The 18,340-nt window shown below is 34.5% G+C and overlaps 1 protein-coding gene across 4 annotated transcripts in view; it reads left to right on the top strand.

Moving 5' to 3' along the window:
- LOC142974967 (ATP-sensitive inward rectifier potassium channel 12-like) overlaps positions 1 to 18,340 on the top strand; it is a 48,609-nt gene that overhangs the window by 14,149 nt on the left and 16,120 nt on the right. The window contains exon 1 of one of the 4 annotated variants that reach the window (XM_076117560.1): positions 15,394 to 16,000. The exons of 2 other annotated variants lie outside the window; for them this stretch is intronic. In XM_076117560.1, the coding sequence (XP_075973675.1) occupies positions 15,891 to 16,000 (110 nt within the window). In that variant the 5' untranslated portion in view covers positions 15,394 to 15,890. Of the gene's footprint in view, positions 1 to 15,393; positions 16,001 to 18,340 lie in introns of those variants that run through there. One more of the 4 variants, XM_076117559.1, reaches the window with a different exon arrangement.

The following is an 18,340-nucleotide window of genomic DNA, read 5'->3' as shown; positions in this document are numbered from 1 at the left end:
CTCACTTCTTTTTGTAGAGCGAACATAAGTCCAATTTGTATGGAAGGACGTTTCTTTTTTTCATAATTCAACATATTTTCCTATGGGAATGTTTTTCAGTTTCATGGGCTTAACACCCTTACCCACCTTATACCCCCTCCCGTTATGCCTCATATAGTAGGTACCTAATTACACCTATTTATTTTATTTTCTACAGTAATAATAATTCAGTAACTGCAAATGTAACCTTGTAATCTTATACATTTATATGGGATTACAAAGTTATTGTTGTAGTTGGTGTATTTAGAAAACTGGACCGAAATTAGAAAATATTAAATTTTTCCCATGATTAAGACACTAAACCCTATTTGTATTCTAAATTTTAAGCTTCTAAGTCTGCTAGAAGTACCTTAGACTTTTGATGATCGGTGAGTCAGTGAGTCAGTGAATCAGTGAGTGACAAAATTCAAAATTTTAACAAGTTGTCATTCTTAAACTACTGGTTCAAATTGACTGAAATTTTAAATATACCGTGTTTATACAATGACTAATTAGTTGCTGAAAATCCAGGCCTCTTGTTTTATCCACAACGAAATTATAGGGGTGTCAAAAATAGCCCGAATTGCTTCGAGAAAAGGATGTTACGGCCGTGCCGCTTTTTTTTTTGCTCGACTTGCGGGGGCACTTCCGTGCCCCCAGATATGAAATACTTAAAGCGAACTTAACCTCTAAAATTCCATCTCATTTTGCCCTTGACATTGCACTTCATGGTATACTTAATTAAGGTTACACGTGCCATGGGTCTTCGCATAGGAATGTAATTAGAAAATAGATCGGGTCAAGAGCGAGTGGCGCCCGCACAACCTTAAAGGCTTCGTCTGGGGACGGTTTATTGCTTTTTATACATGAAGTAGTAATTACTTCTATCTCTGTTACTAATTGCGACCTTCGTGGTCTGAAATACGCGAGGCTTCACTGATTAATTGCAGAAAGATGGAGAACTTGACCTATTGTCTTGCTTTCTACGCTAGTTTTTTTAAAAGATTTGTTTGATGCATTAACATGTCAGGGATTATTTATTGTTTTAGTCTGTTTGGTATCATTAAAACGGTATTTCTTTTATTTCATTTGAGTAGACAATCGTAAATCATTTGCAATTAGGAATGTAAGTAATTATGTATTCGTCGCGTCGCCGTTTAAAGTCGTATAACTTGTCAGGAACACAACTATGAATTGGATAGCTATCGATCAATAAATCTAAGTTGAAGATATTTATTGATAGTTAAATCACAATGTATACATTACACTATAAAACTACGTGTAATGCAATATAAATTTGTATGTAAGTTGGTAATCGTACGTCATATAAGTCAAGAATGGGTCTTCCGTTTATAAATCGTCATCAATGCCAAACGAATGATTTTTGCCAATAACTTTCTAAGGAAAGGAAGCGGACGTCCTTATTTAAATACGGAGGAAACAAGGCGCCGAGGTGCGATAGACAGCGAGCCTAAAACAATGCTCTTTAGAACACAATGAATAGACTGATTGGAAGTTGCAACTCAGGGCCAGCCAATCCATGTCCTCTCATCTTTATCTCCTAGTTACAAACCCTGAATACGTAATGCTATTGAAATGATTTGGGGCCGTGATCGTTGGAAATAGACGATCGTACATAAATTTACATATATATGCGTGTATATACGTCACGTGAGGTCCACTTCGGAATGAATTGATAAGATTTATTGCTGTTAAGTGTAGGTATTTGTTATTACTCTACGGCCACCCACTGCTTGGCACCGTGCTGGCTTTATCGAAGTGTAGTTTGTCCTAGACGTCCTTTTCTGAATGACAGAAAATTAGACTAAAAAGATTTTTTTGTAAGTTTTCCTCATTTATCCTGAATACATATACTGTAGATTTTTCTCTCATACGCACATTTATTGTTTATTTTATTTATTTTATCTCACTAATTGTCATTAATTACTTGTGTGGTTTTATCATTTTTTAAACATTGATAAATATAATTCCCATCTACGGTTCAATATCACATCACAGTTCAACACAGTATCAAAAGTTCAATTATTGTCATAATTTATCCGCTTCCGATCTAAGCATTTTTTACACAACAGTAGTAGGCCACTGCCCCTATAACGACCAAAAAGCTTCAAACACCATTAAAATGGTATGGTATCACGTCTCGATATATAAGGCCATATAATTTAGATGATGAATAGCCTTCGAGAATATTTTTTGCACCGGTATGGCTAAATGGAACTCGTGTGCCCGTTCCAGCGATTTGTGTATAAGGGCATGAACATTTTACATACAGTTACACTATAATTTAACTTGTAAGTTAATCGAATGACCCACTTGTATACTTTACTGCCTAGAGTACAAATAGATAAAAGATAACGAGTATAAGCTTGTTACTGTTATAATATTAGGGAGCGTATACGTAACTGTTTTTATCAACTGATAGTTGGGTCATGTACAGTAGGTCATTGCTCCGTCGTGAAATAACTAGAGTTGTTTTGACATTGAATATTTTAAACGGTTTCTTAGCCCATGATCGGGACCCGAATTGATAACAGTTATATCACGAAAAAAACGCATCACTACCGAAATAATCAGATGAAAAGAATAGGAAACATTCACACGAAGATGGTTTATATTGCTTTCAAAAACTAAATAAGACTGGCTCCATTTTAATAACGCTATTTGGACTAGATAACGACACTATAAGGCTCGTTTCAGATTATTTACAACGCCGACTTACACATACATTGTAATAGAATTAGCTGTTCATGTTTTATAGACATTCTTGTTCCACAAATGCAATAGAAAGCTTTGATCTGGAATGGATCTAGAATAAGTTACATTTGAAAATTGTTTATGAACATTTTAAATGGGCGGCACGGTTCCTACCAAGAACGTACCGAGGCCGTTCACTTCCTCCGAAGTCTTCGCACTTCTACGTGATATATTGAAACGATGTCGTTCGTGTGTTTTGTCTGCATGTGTTAGTACGCAATATTTGCAATGGAACATTCGCTCCGCTTCCTGGCATGCCTTATCGCCTGCTCACACGGCGTGCCCGACCTGAATTCCGAGTTGCACGCTTAACATCATAAACTATTCTGCTCTATTTTGCATTAGTTTATTCTGCATATCGGAAATAGATCGCAAAGGATGTAAAATCTGAATAGGTTTACGTTTGAAGATAGAGAACTGTGTTAATAGTCATCGTTTTAAAGTAACACAAACACGTTCTTCTATTTGATGAATCTATTGTGATGAGTCGTTATTAATCCAGTTTCATTTGAAGTGCTGTTATAAGCAGAAATGGGCACAACCGGATTGTTTGTCGGCTACTGCCAAAGTCAGCAACACTTTCCCTCATTTGTGTTTTTCTTGGACTCGATGTCGAAATATCGCTAAAACTGTGAGGACCGATGACGCATGCAATTACGAAATGCTGACGTCTCGTATAAATGTCACCTGTGCAAACAAGGTTACAAGCACCTAAGTAACATTGTGCTGTTTACTGTAAACTGCATCAATTCTGAAAAATAGAGAATTAAATGAACAACTTTTAGACTGAGCGAACTAAGAACATAAAGTGAGTCATGTTTCGTGTAATTTTCTTCTAAGAAATACTATTTTTATTACAAAGGTGTATTGTTTTTCTTATGAAACATTAAACTTAAGTACTTGTTGTGTTACTTAAAGCCACGTTTTTACAATATCGTTATATAAAAATCGGTAGTTAACGAAGCATACTTATTTCATTACTGTAACCTTCAAAAGGACAAACATTTTCGTTGTTAATAACTGCTAAATGAAAACAAATATATACTCAAGGGAAATATTACATAGGTATTTTAAAAACATTTAATAAGTATGTAGCTTAGCTACGATTTATAAAGTTCGATACTATTTGGCAAGCTTCACTTAACGCCGGGAGTGTCCCAATACTTCAAGACATTTTCCTACCAACCTGCGTTTTCCTCAAATGATTTGTATTCTATCACAATTCCGTGTACCTAGATAGATTGCCAGGATACTTGATCCCCACTTATCAAGTTAACGCCTTTTCCTTAAACAGATATTTAATAACAGTATTGATAGTCAATAATTGTTTTTCTTACTACATTGGCGTCATGTATTTAATAATACAAGGAAGTATAATATATCAGCCTGTTACTTATTTATTAGTAGTTGTAGCTATGCAACTATTATGAGTTGTACCTAGAAAAGGAATTATTTTAAACACTCCGGAGCGTTTAACTAGAAATCGTATGACGACAATTGTAAAGTTTATTTTTATATAAATAGCTTAGGTATTATTGCGGCAGGTGTAACCTGTAACTTTACTTTTTGTTATAACAACATGAACATTGAACAAACTTTATTTAATTAGTTATATTCTAAACCTTTTAATTTTTATAACATATAAATTAAATCCAGTAAAACTTCCATTTATCCGGTGTTATTTTTCTCAATTAAACTAAGTATTTAAGTAAGTACTATGTTATCGACCTAAACGGGATTCGTATTTTTTAGGCTAAAAGCTGATAACTTTGTTATCACTTTGTAATTCCCTAACGATAACAGCTAGATCGCTTACATCACTTACCTACTCAACAAATTAGTTACTTAGTTATATTATTTGAGGACAATTTTTTTTAACGTTAGTTTCAGTTGCTAGGCGAGCTTTGTATATTTTTCCTTTCGGCCCTTTATTTATTTTAAACTATAACGTATTTCACGTTTTCTAACTTCCTTAATCACGTGCCAAAATCTCAAAATAATCGTTTATTCCCAATGACGCGATACCTATCATTTAAACTCTAGTTAGTCCTCTGTTTAGTATCAGGAACTGTTTAACAAACGTACGCTAGGATTCTTACGTCATTACAAATGATTCATTATGAATATAGTTGTAGTGTAATAACAAGTAATTATTTAATGGGTAGAAGGTATGACTAATGGAACAGATCTGTTCAGAGGAAATATGGACCATTGATTTTAGTTATCAGGGATGTGTGTCTGTTCTATGTTATGACTAAGATGATAAACTACGACGTACCCAGAAAAATAACGTTACAATGTTTCGAATTAGACCACGTGTCAGAGTAGCAACGCGATGAATTGCCGCTTTGAGAAGAATCATCATCAATTCGAATCATCGTAGCCAATTTAAAAACGTTTGGATTTACCATAACCGAAAAATCGCGGAAATATGGTCATTATTGAGTTAAAAATATGGACTATTTGTGTCAAGTTATGCCAGTTTCACTACTTCGCCTTTTTTAAAAGTCGTAAACGTAAATACTACGTCTACTCCCGTATCACTTTGAGTTTATTCAACTACAATACTATTTTGTTTTCTGAATGAAAACAGAAATACTACGGACAGGTCGTTCGCCTATCACATACTGGGTCAACCAATTTTCCTATAAATCTTGACAATAATTAGGCGGCAAAATTCTTTGTTTTGAACGTTTTAAAGTATAGTCTATACATATAAATGTACGAAGCAATATGTTAATTTTAGTGAACTGTTTAAATACTTTGCGGGAGGTTGACGACCCGCATAGTATCGGAACAAATGTACTATTTAAAATGGCTTAGTTGCTGTTTTATTAAATTAAATGCCAATAATTGGATGATTGAGTGTAGAATCGTACGATTCTTATTATAGTTTCATTGAACTCTATTGGACACTTTTAAAATCATTATCATGTCAACGTATTATAACGTTCCTAAATGCTTTTGCCAAAAATTCATTCGTATTAGAGCCGTATTAAAAGTTTCTTTTGATTTAATTTTTCGATAAAACTTCCACACGTAACTCCAAAAATAACTCAATTCATAAAATATTCTGAAATATATTAATGAATTCGTATTATTCTATACATATTAATGCATGAAAAATTACTAATACAAAGACGTCCTATTCGTTTCTACACCTGTTTTCATTCATTGTTGGAATACGAAAAATTTCCTACCAAAATGACAAAATAAAGCTAAAAATAATAAGTTGAATAGTGAAATATAAGTTTTTTATTGGTAATCAAGACACTGGCAGGCGACACGTGATTATGATACTACTAAAAAGATCACTGTTTTAATTCATGTTATTTAAAAAAAGATTTATAAGTTTATTGTCTCGTTCAGTTGATAAATCTTATGAAATAGTCTGGCGTTATTAGCCTTGGCCGTCGTAGAATTAAGTCTGATATTGATAATTGTTTTATTTTTATTTATTAAGAGTATTATTGACGTAATCACGACGGATACTCACTGATGCCCGGTTTCTGTGGTAGTTTGTCTATACAAACTGTCATTTTTATATGAGCTTAAACGCTATTGATAATATACCTAAGAATTTGGAGATAATATTACTTATAGAGATGTTATAATTGTCTCAATTGAAAGTTTTATACATAAATTTCTTGTTTTCGTCAGTACACAAACAGTAATAGTATATTTTCAGTACAAAAACATTGCCCTTACTGGTTACAATGACGCAATTATATTAAACAACAAATTGTACCGGAATTTTTTGTCACATTTTTGTTAATGTGGTAAAAAATATTTTTTTGTAAAGGTACTATAACACCATTAAAATCGTATTATCGTTGAATCAGGAAATTATACAATTTCCACAAATTGCTTTGTTCCGAATTAGTTAATTTGGTATCAAAAACAAATATTTTTTAGTATAAAAACTCCGTGATGAATCATTAGAATGAATCATGATGACTATGTTAATGAATTCACGTCAAGCATATTTTATAGTTACAAAAGTCTATCTACATCAGCTGATTGGAGAAACCTTTATTATACAAATAGAACTTTGTATTTATTTTTCAAAATTATCTTGCATCGGAGAATGTAGCAGAATTGCTCAATTTGCAACATTGTATGTATAAATGGTTACTGGCGCCACGGACCATCATACTTAACTGTAGAGTCTATTTACCTATTTTATTTTCTGAACGGATATTCATGGGATCTGATCATACAGTTCCTATAACATTTCTATATATTGTAGAAGAAACTAAATAAAATTGTCATATTTTTTTTTATAACTTGCATTTTTGCTCTGAGTTTTATTGGTTAGCTTAAACACAATCACCAGAACGATGATGAATGAAAAGCTTCTGTCCGTGATTTCGTCTTCGTGAAAAGTTTCCACGAAGTAAAACGCATATTTTGTGTTAATCCAGGTTATGAGCTATAAGTGTTCCAAATTTCTTTTAAATTCATCAAGTAGTTTCTTCGTGCTCATTCACGTTGACTCGCGGGCGCGGTGGCGGGCGCGGTCGCGAAATATCATGGCGGCTCCACATTATTGCCGTGAATTCACGCGCGTATTCTCGCCGTGAATTCACGGACCGACTCCATGCCCTCCACATTCACGGAATGCTCACAATAGTTCGAAGCCCTCCGCGAAATGGACGTAGAAGCTGCTGCTGCGATAACTTTATTTGCTGTGTCCCTATACCACTATATAGATGTCAAAAACAAAAAAGTTATTAAAAGAAAACGTTCGAAAAGAAGATGGTGGATGACAGAAATACATCGTAATTATATAATAAATAATTATAGTCCACAGTAAACTCCGCCGGGGCCGTGAATGTGTATGTGTATGCGTGAACGCCGCGCGAACCCTTTGTCACGGGACTAAATACCGACTCTGATCGGGGAACAGGCGTGAACGCGCGTGGACCCCGTGAAAACCGTCCACATTTACGTTCGCGTCTGTTCACGGAGCTTCACGGCAATAATGTGGAGCCGGCATCAAACATATGGCGATGTACCGAAGTGTTCACGTACAAACCGTTCGCGCGGTCTAAGTCGCGGGCGAGCTAGCGGCGTCGCGCGCGGCCCGCGTGGCGCGCTCGCGCCAATATCAAACGCGTGAAGATGTTCGTGTGTGTTCAAGTCGAACTAGCGGTGGCGGGCGCGATTCACTCGCGATGTCAAGTAAGATCAACCAGTTTGAGCCAGTTTGAGCCAAACGCCCGCCTGGCGGCCAACGTGAACACAAATCGCCACGTCCCCGCGCTCGCGACCGCCACCGCGCCCGCGAGTTCCAACGTGAACAAGCACTTCGTGAAAGAGTAAAAACATTCATACTTACAAACTATCGCATTTATAATATTAGTTAGATACGTTTAGTACACCGTAACACTACTTTTATAGTTCCTTGTTGACATAAACGATCTACTTCAAGATAAAAAAGCATGTTCTCGTGGCTCTGAACTAATTAAAAGTGCGCTGCAATCAATCATCATTAAGAATCACAATCATTGCACTACATTAGCTTACATAACTAATTAATATATAATGCACATAGTAAAAATAAGGATAATATAAATGTACGATGACTGTATGCGGTAATATGTATGTAGTAGGTAGTAAGGTACTGTTTATAAGAATATTACATAAGTCTTGAGTCATGGGCTCAAGGCGCTTGATTCAAGTGCGGTGATACAGTAGTTCGTTTTAGACCGTAAAGGCAAGCTGAACATTGACCTTTTGTTCTAAATGGCTTAATTATGCCCAGATTACTGAGGGGAATTAATCGTTGGAAAGCGTTAAAATGAGATAGGAAATGATGATAAGTGTAAGTTTTTGACTTGAAAGAAGCTTGCAAAGTTTAGGGAGTGTCAAAATCTGATCGGGAATCTCAAACCTTAGTCTACTGATGAAATACCATACCTTCTATGATTGCTTCTTATTAATTATGTTATGATCAATTATGTTTCATGGAGAGTACTTAAATGTACCCTAGTTTTGATGGCCTTTATTGTAATTTTTTTTTTTCTTAAGCCAGGCGTTGTAAATCTATTGGTGTTATGTTGCTAACGAAATCAGATGATTTATATGCCAAGGTAACTATGGGGTAATAATATTGTTATCAAAGGTATTTATTATTAAACTTTTCCTTCCAGGAAAAATCACGCATTTGAATATAAACAGTAACATACACCTTCTGCCACAGAATCACAAATGGAATCGCCATATTCACAATACAAAATCACGTTGATAAAAAATAAAACAACACGCTTTGCACTTTGCAACAATTCATCACAAAACCACAATCCTTACCGAAATCATATTAATTAAAATAATAAATTTGATAAATGTCAAGGTACGTTAAGTTTTTAGAAGTCTCAAAATGTTGAGTTATCGGAATACGGGTGAGTCAGTATCCGATTATGTTGTAAGTCGTTGTAAGCCGAGACGTTGACCCGTTCCAAATTCGATGACTCCATGAGCACCTATCTATTTTTAGACTGTACCTGCAAAAAGTGGGTAAAATATCGTTATAACAGGAAAAAGTTAACAAAGAACTGGTCATACCTACAGAGTACAACTATACGATTTTAGATTGGTCTATTTGTTTGGATCTATTCAACAGTAGTCTGATGGAACGTGACCCTACAAAGAACGGTAGAAAGCTTTTATTAGATGTATTCCCATTACATTGTAAGTACTTCAATTCGTTTCATACTAGCCGTCTAATGCTACAATAACTAATATAGGTACATAGCTGAAGTAATTGAATGATTGAGATACAACAGAGATTGCGTGGCAACCAGTAATGCTTACCTTTGAGCATACTACGTTATTGCTCCACGTGACTATAAGCTATCGAACATTGCATTTTGTTGGAGATTTGCCACTACAATATTGTTTCAGTTTTCATTGTCACAAGATTTTGGTTGCAATGCCATCTACTAGGGAGTAGCGGAATCTCCAGGGAGCTTGAATGTAGTCGTTTTCTGGTCGACGTAAAACGATAGTGAGTTTAGCAGCTATTTCCGACTCACGTGTCACCAGACAGGCCGACTTGGCAACACCACCCGGCTCTATTTCATTGAGAACGAAGTTCATGCAGACTCTAATCTCAGATAATGTCACGGGCTAAAATTGTAGAGAACTACTGTTAACTTCACGCTTAAGAAAGAAGTATTATAAAAGCTTTGTCTCTAAGGTTTTTAATGAATTCTTTCGATTCGTAAACATCGTCACCTTGACCCCGATACGAAGTCGTACATTACCACAAATATACATGGTTGCAAATAGATTATTTTGAAAGAAAAAATAGCTTTCAGCCAAAATAAAAACCATGTTTTACATCACAAACGATAAAGCTACTTATTTATGTTCATGGTTAGACGACGTTTACTTCAAATTTACCAGAATTTATTTCATAAGAAATAAAACTTTTAACATGAGATAATTTTGGGTTCGTCTATGACTATTTTACTTCTTGGAAGTAGCTGTAGGTTACCTACCTACAGCTACTTCCAACTTACAACTTACAACTTAGTAGAAGGCTGTTTTATGAATATAATATTTCGTTTGAAAATCACTTGAATGAAGCATTATAATATTATGCAGATGAGATCCAAAGTCCAATGATTTCATACGCAATTCCGTCTGAGGTACGCCCCGTATGCGTCACAGGCTGGGCTATTAAAACACAGGCTGTTTTATAATTCAACTAATTCTACGTGGGTGTCCGTTGTACTACGCTTACGTCATACAAACCCAACGTATTTCTTATGCTCGCATAATATTAACAACGTAAAATACATCACGTTAAAAGCAATAAATGTTATCATCGCGAAATGACTCGTTTAAATTGCACATTGGTGGTAAATATACGAACTTTGATCTAAATGCTCTTGGCACAAATTCGATGACGTGAATATTGTACGAATCCAAGTGTCCGTCCGATTTAGCGAATACGCCGTGATATTCCAAGAAAATACGTTTCAATTAGGGAAATAATTAATTTCTTGTGTTAAAACATCTTAGTCAACGTTTGTTATTACGACAATAACGAATGATTAATGAGAGCTAAATATACTAACCACAGAATAACTCATTTACGTATATCCTATTAAGTGTTTTTACTATTAATTTCTTGATTCTCATGATGGTGACTCCGTTGTTATTATAAATATTACTCTAACGACTGTCGTAATTGTGTAATATAACATTGAAAATGAACATTTCCTCGTACACCTTGTATTTTTACGAGATTCGCAGTTTTAATGTTTTTTACAAAATAGATTCAAGTGCATACTTCGGCCTTTGTCTAACTTTAAACTGTCAATATCCTTCGTAAAGTGACATTTTTAAAAATAACGCGTTAACTGATGGATTTTAGGGCCATTCAGTTTCAATGTCAGCCTCAGTATTCAATTAGTAATATATAAAACCTAGGCAGAGAAGTTTGTTTTGATCAGTGTTCAAGAGGTGACTCTTTTAGGCTATTGAACCTCACTGTAAGGTCGATTTGTTATTCCTTTTTAACCTAGATTGGTTAGAAATTAATTGACAATTGTTATTGTTGCCAATTTATTTAGGAGAACAAATAATTAAAGCTTTACAAGAGGAAAAGTAAGCCATGATCTCGTCTTGGATTTAATCATGGTCTTAGAAAATGAAAATGATAATTTTAAATGTATCTATTAAAAGGATAATTTCATAATAATATAAATAAACTTATCCATATTTCATAAGCGTGCGTATTTCATAATTATCTAAATAACGTTCACTTAGATATCGTGCCAATATGACAGCTATCTGGCCATCTTGGCTTTAGTTTCAAACAACTGGTAATTATTCATCTGCTAACAAAAATAAATAGGAGAAATTGCGTCTGTACTTATTCTGGTTTGAGGTTCATGCAAAATGCACAAATCAGTTAGAGGATTATCGATGAATGATGAGTTCTTTGGCACTGTACTAAACTATTGCATGCCAGGTGTATGAGATCCACGTTACTCATTTCCGGAGCGACATACAAAACCACGTTTTGAATAGCAACCGAATCTCATTTGTGAAACATCTCTTTATCCGCAATTACATTCATGTGTTATATTTCAAAAATGCAAATTATTGATACAATCTGAAGATCAAACTTCAAAACAAAATATATTGTTGAAAACTGTCTAAAATAATAGCAATCCATTACACAGGCTTTTTTAAAAAGTCAGAGAGCAGATAATCTGCAATAAATCTTTGAGCAAAGAATCCGGAACATACTTGTATCCTTTTTATTTAATTATAGATATCTATACCGGCTATCACTATTAGCATTCGAAGGTGAGCCTTAATGGCGTCAAATGGAAAAGCCACGGGTTGTACATAAACAATGGTTTTATAACCCAATTATGTCGTAAAACTAATTCATTCTTACACAAACAGATAAAAACAACTCTACCACCTTCATGATCGCTTTTATTATGAACACGCGGAAAACATTTTCACATTTCTTATCTCAGTTTTCCTTTTTGAAGATATGCCGTCGATTCCAAATGAGTTGGGTAACCTTTGATAAGAAGTAATCAAAAGGTAAAAGATACGGAAAACTGCAATTTAAATAATATTGTAATTTTTCGAAAGCTCTAAATGCATATAGTAATAATAATAGAGCACGTCTGTCTAGCCAAGAAAAACTAACTTTTAGCTATCTTCACACAAGAATATAGCGATGAAATGAGACCGTCTTTGGCGTAGTTTTCTATTTTTCTTGAGTAATGTTGCCAAGTTTGTTTACACTTTCCTCTATTGCTGTGACATCTGTCAACAGTTCTATCCGCCCTTAAGACACTCAGACCATTTACACCTTGATCATTGGTACTTCTGCGCAATTCTCTGCGGGCACGATATCACATATCAACTTCCAATTTAATTCAAGCATCACCAAACAATGCTCAGTAACAAATAAAACGCAAAAACTAAAAGAAAAAATAAATAGACACGTTCAAAGTTAAAATATTTATAAATAAACCAATTAGTGTTATCAAAACTGCATATTTACACATTCTAGTTTTTATCAATATGTGGGCGCCGTATCAGTTTAGCAACAAACGCGAACTATGACGAACGTCCGGCACTTTTCTTTCAACCCTCAAAAGGTCATTTGAATCTGTCGAATGGCGCTATTAAAATGCCTGAGGATAATACTGGGCGATAAAGGCTAATATTAAATGAAGGTCGGATCCAGGTCACGTACCAATTATTGTCCTGTTATCGAAGCGTACCTAGCACCACATCAACATATGTATATGATGCAGAAATTCTTTATTAAATACCTCTCTGTCTTAGGTACCTGGGTCAAATATGACTAGCTGAAAGATATGGCCTCATACTATAATTCCGAACCTCAACAGCATGTTATACTTTAAACCGACACTAAGTTAACGGACCGCTAGAAAGTTTGAAAGGAACGCCGTTCGGATACATGCGACACTATCGACAATTGATTTGTGGTCGCGTTACTATATATTTCGTGTTTGAAATAATAGTTGCCATATTTTTCGAGGTTGTCCATCTACGAAGAGGACCTGTTAAATATAGGCGAGTAAGGCTAGGTGCTATTCTTATCGCGATATGCCTCTATTTTTCGGCTGGCTATATTTGACCCAGGTACCTTAGCTTTAGAGAGTAGAAAAGCAAAGTAACAATCTCTCCAATAATTGGCACGTGGTTACGCTCTTCCCCTCGCATAGGAGTTATCAATACCTCGGTTTCAACATTCCCACGTACTAACCGCATCACGTGTTCCAATCACGCGACATAGTTAACATGTCTCCTGTACATCCTTTATAAGAATACATTGAATATTTTGAACAGTTTTGCATACATTCATTTGAAACAGCTGTTGGAGCAGATGTTGTTGATTAGAATATATTACTGCTAAATATGGGAGTTAGATCGTTGCATGCAAATGCAAACAATTACTGTTGTCATGAGAGCAATCAGCATAGTACAGCGGTTGAGTTTCTATCGGTTTCTATGGAAAATTTCAACAACGCCCCCTATTAGTTGAACTAAAACCTTTTAGTTTCAAGTAATGTAATGTAAGCAATCTTCAGTTAGTTCATCAATTCCAGTACTGTTATGACATTCTGAAAGACGAACTTCAAAAAAACTGAAACGTATTTTATAATATGACTAAATCTTTAAGAAAATGCTTCTAGTTTATGTATTTGATCTCATTTCATTCGCTGATAAGCTCTGTGTGTGAAATAAACTTTATATTTCTAGTCTGTATTGGCTTTCAGTTTAAATCTAAGTATTTATCCAGTCATATTTTGTCTGGGTCTAGACTGCAGAGGATTATCGACATGGTTATAAAGAATCCAATACGCACACTAACATGTCTATTTTACGGCGGGTGACGCAAACCCTTGTGACATCAGCTTAGTGGCTCCGTTTATATTCATTTATAGTTAGTTTATGTTGCAAAGCTTTTTAGATTAATATAGACTGTAGAAAACGAGGATTACTGATATTTTTTTACTGAGAAGACTTTCTATTTTTGTATCTATTTTTATTCGTTTGCCTCAATCGCAGACAAAATTCTGGAAAAATGTGTAGCTGGAAAAAAGTACCTTATACATAGACATCTGATACCGATTTTCGTAATATTTTGACTTTTATTTAGAAACGTATAGAATATAAACGTATTACTAAGTAAATATACCTCTTTATTGTTCTAGTTAAAAGGTAACTATTGGACTAATTACTCAAATAGATTGTTTATTTAAACTTGAAATTGCCGCAATACACGATTCACCCGAAACCAATAAATGGATTTAATGGCCACCTAGTATACTAACCTTGCTTCTTAGAATAAACATAGATGTGTAAAGATACATAATCTACTTTGCACACAACGTCACACTTATGACTCAAGCAAAACAAACATATTAATCCTTTAGCTTCGTCTCATTAACCTACCTTTAGTCGACGTATATTTCAAAGATAGGTTAACAAAGTTGCAACCTAAATAGTTAGTGGGAACTTAATGTTTCCTCCTAATCCATTAGTCAACATTCTAACTAACAACATATTTGCTCTCCAGCAATAAGTATTTTCTAGCTACAAACACACATTACTACTAACAAGAGTAGATAGAGCATAAACTTGTGTCGATTTAATATTATTGCTTGAACTAACGAGAAGATAAACACGAACATTAAAACTTTAACTCCACTGAATACTAGACCATTAGGTAGTATTTGCAACTATGTGTTACAAAAAATGTATTATTCACTGTCGTAATGATTCATTATAACGCATTTGATCCTTTCTGATACTCCGCACAACTAATCCAGACAAAGAGATCTCATCCATTAACGTGTAAGATAAATAAATAAATATCTGCTAGTGGATTCACTGGAAACATGGAAGTCTAAATATTTATTAGGAGTACGTTCGTAAATCTTATTAAATACAAACGTGGTGCGAAACGTGGAGTCGTGAAGATAGTCGTCATAGAGGGTTTTTATTCAAAAAATAGATTAGACGACGTCGCGACGCGCCACGGCGCCACTGGCAACGTTGGCACAGGACGCCTGAACAGTGTTTGTTTGTGAACATCTTCGCATCTGTTTCATTAAACATCCGCGCGTTTCAGTATTGGACCAATTCTCATCGCAATCGGTGCGAGAGAAAAGTTCCTTGCACGTAATAACACGTAGATACGCACTTTTATTTAGACGCCATTTTGATTTTTCCTTTTTAGTGCTTTGTTTTGAAATGACTATAACGATGTTGCGAAAATTCGTAGTTTTGTTGTTCGACATTAAAGAAGCGTTTAGTGAATCTCTTATTAACGTTCTTTTAAAAGATAGAGTGGAGACAATCCTGTAACTCGCAGTGCTGTGACTCAAAACATTGTTTGCAAATAAAGTATTTGATCGTGTGATAATAATTTTAAGTTAATCTTCAGTCCAAACAGTTCAGAAGCGCTGGTGTCGCAGTTTGATAACGATAATTCCTAGCGGTTCTACGAATATTGTTAAAAGTTAATTTTGATTGTAGAGTTTACCTACAGTATTAATATAAGCTCGAAAGTGAATTCCATGATAAATAAAATGTCGGGATTAAAGAGATGTATAAGTCAAGTGTCGATGTTGATGACGGGAAAGCCTGTGAACTCATCAGAGTCTGCATGGAGAGAAGAATTACAAAAGTGAGTGTCCAGTTGTCCACAGTAGAGATAGTATTTTCTACGTCACTTAAGCGAAGATCCGTCGTCTGCCTATGTAAAGATCTTTCTAAATATTTGGCAACAAACGACCACTAATTCATTACTCCTGTAGTTTCTTGGAATTATTTGGCGATTGACATTGTTTTACGTTTAAAATGGAGTCTAGCGTGTTTCTACGACGGATTTACCTGTTTAAAATCCATTATTTACGAAAATTCTTTGAAATGTCAACTGTAACGTGTTTGTTTTGGATGACTTTTCTTTTCTCTGAATGAATAGCTGTGATCATCCTTGCACGTCGTCATTATAGAGGCATTTGTTTACAACACTCGATTCCTGAGCGATGATCAACATAAACACACGATGATATATATGAAAACATCTAGCAGTTTAATCATATAAAATTATATCGCGAAGCAATGGCTCAATTTACCCAAACATGATCTAAAATTAGAACATTAAGATTTTATATCAACCTTTTAAATATCTTACCAACTAATATAAAATCTATATACGTTTAAATATAAAACAAATAAATTAACTGCTTCAAAGTAACCACTGTTTTCTCTGTCCGTATATTAATATAAGTCGTAAAGAATAAGATCACACACAATACTCCTAGCCAAAACAAAAGTCCACGGAAAAACTTGAATAATTAACCGCCTACGCGGGATAAACTATGCAATTATTTTAAAATTGCACTAAATGCGACATCTATAAATCCATTAGAAACTGACACACACATGTTCCTAACAAAACATTTTAAAAATGATCTAACGATTCTTCTTATTGCTATTAGCACTATAATTTAGACAACAAAATAATTCACAAAGACACCTACATTCTAAGAGAAACCTAGTTCTTAGAAACTGAGATCAACCCACGCTTGACATAAAATGTAAGACTTCTTGTTAATCTTGCATAAAAGCGCCACACGATTTTCGTGTCTTGCGGTTTGCTCTAATCGATTTCCAGTAGTCATTTTGTAATCGATCGTGAAAATGGCAGAAATCATGCATTAGTAATTACATTATTTAAACGCGTTTAAATGCTTTAGTAATCGATGCGACCACCGTAATTGATTTAATGAACCACATCATTGAACAATTATAAACGACTAACTACTATCCGCGACTACGTCCGCTTGAAAAGATTTACCGGAGTAAAAAGTACCTATATTATGTGTTAATCCAGCTTAGAAGGTATGTAGTCTACTACATTTTATTAAAGTCCGTCCAGTTGTAGGTATTCTCGTGAAAGATACATACATCCATTCCTACTTACACACTTTCGCATTTATAGTATTAGTAGGAGCAGGATAATGATTATCAGTACAATCGATCAACACTTGGTTCTTCATTCATTTTATGCACGGATATGGCTAAGTAAGTAAACAAGCTAAGTAAATAATGATGACTTGTGACGCCCATGAAGTTGTGAACATGTTCATGCAAATATGCATTAGAATTATTTATTGCTGCTTGAATGATTTAAATAACCCTTTTACGCATACGCGTAAGTAAGTAAACGCTTAACGATCACTTTGCTTGAGTTATTAGCCTTAAACTACTCAATGCTAGCTTGAGCCTCTCGTAGATCAAAGGAGCATTATCTATGAGTAGAGTGGTCAGTTCTAAGCAATACTTTATAAATTTTCAAATAAAATAACTTTTCACCGCTTCTTTTTATATTTTTGAATTGTATCTTTGTAGTTTCGTGAACAATAATTATATATTAAACCACAGTAAAGCAGCTCTTTATTCATTTAGTTACATAAATATTTGTTAAACGTTTAAAAATTTCTGGCGAACTTAACTTCAATTCTTATGTTGATGGACTATTGGCTGATATTCATTCTCGAACGCAACAAAATTACCTTATTATAATATGTAGAACAAACATCTGTTCACATCAATATGTTGATAGCTATTATTGTTCAATGTTAAACATATGTTTCTTCATGCTTAAGTACCATACTGGACTTGTCCAATGCCTGTGGAAGGTTTAACTTCATTATCATTTCTGGATACCTACCAAGCCACTCGTCAGATGGAATTTCGATAGGTATTTTCATACATTTTCTGAAGCTTTATTACGCAACAGTTACGTTAACTGACAGTTATTTATAAACTGTGAAATAGGTCCTAGGTCTTTAGTGAAAGCCTGGAGGGAAGCAAAAAGGCGAAACATATAATCAGAACATAAATACTTATGCTCTTTTTCCTCTGACGAAGCGAAAAGACTAGATTTTTTTTTTAATTTCAACGACATTCTTTATAAATAGAATTACAGCAATTTGCTGCATACTCATGGAAATTCTTT

Source organism: Anticarsia gemmatalis, chromosome 8 (genome assembly GCF_050436995.1).
Source record: "Anticarsia gemmatalis isolate Benzon Research Colony breed Stoneville strain chromosome 8, ilAntGemm2 primary, whole genome shotgun sequence".
Classification (NCBI taxonomy): Eukaryota; Metazoa; Arthropoda; class Insecta; order Lepidoptera; family Erebidae; genus Anticarsia; species Anticarsia gemmatalis.
Note: the sequence above shows the minus strand (reverse complement) of the source record. Positions and strands in the feature narration are given on the sequence as shown.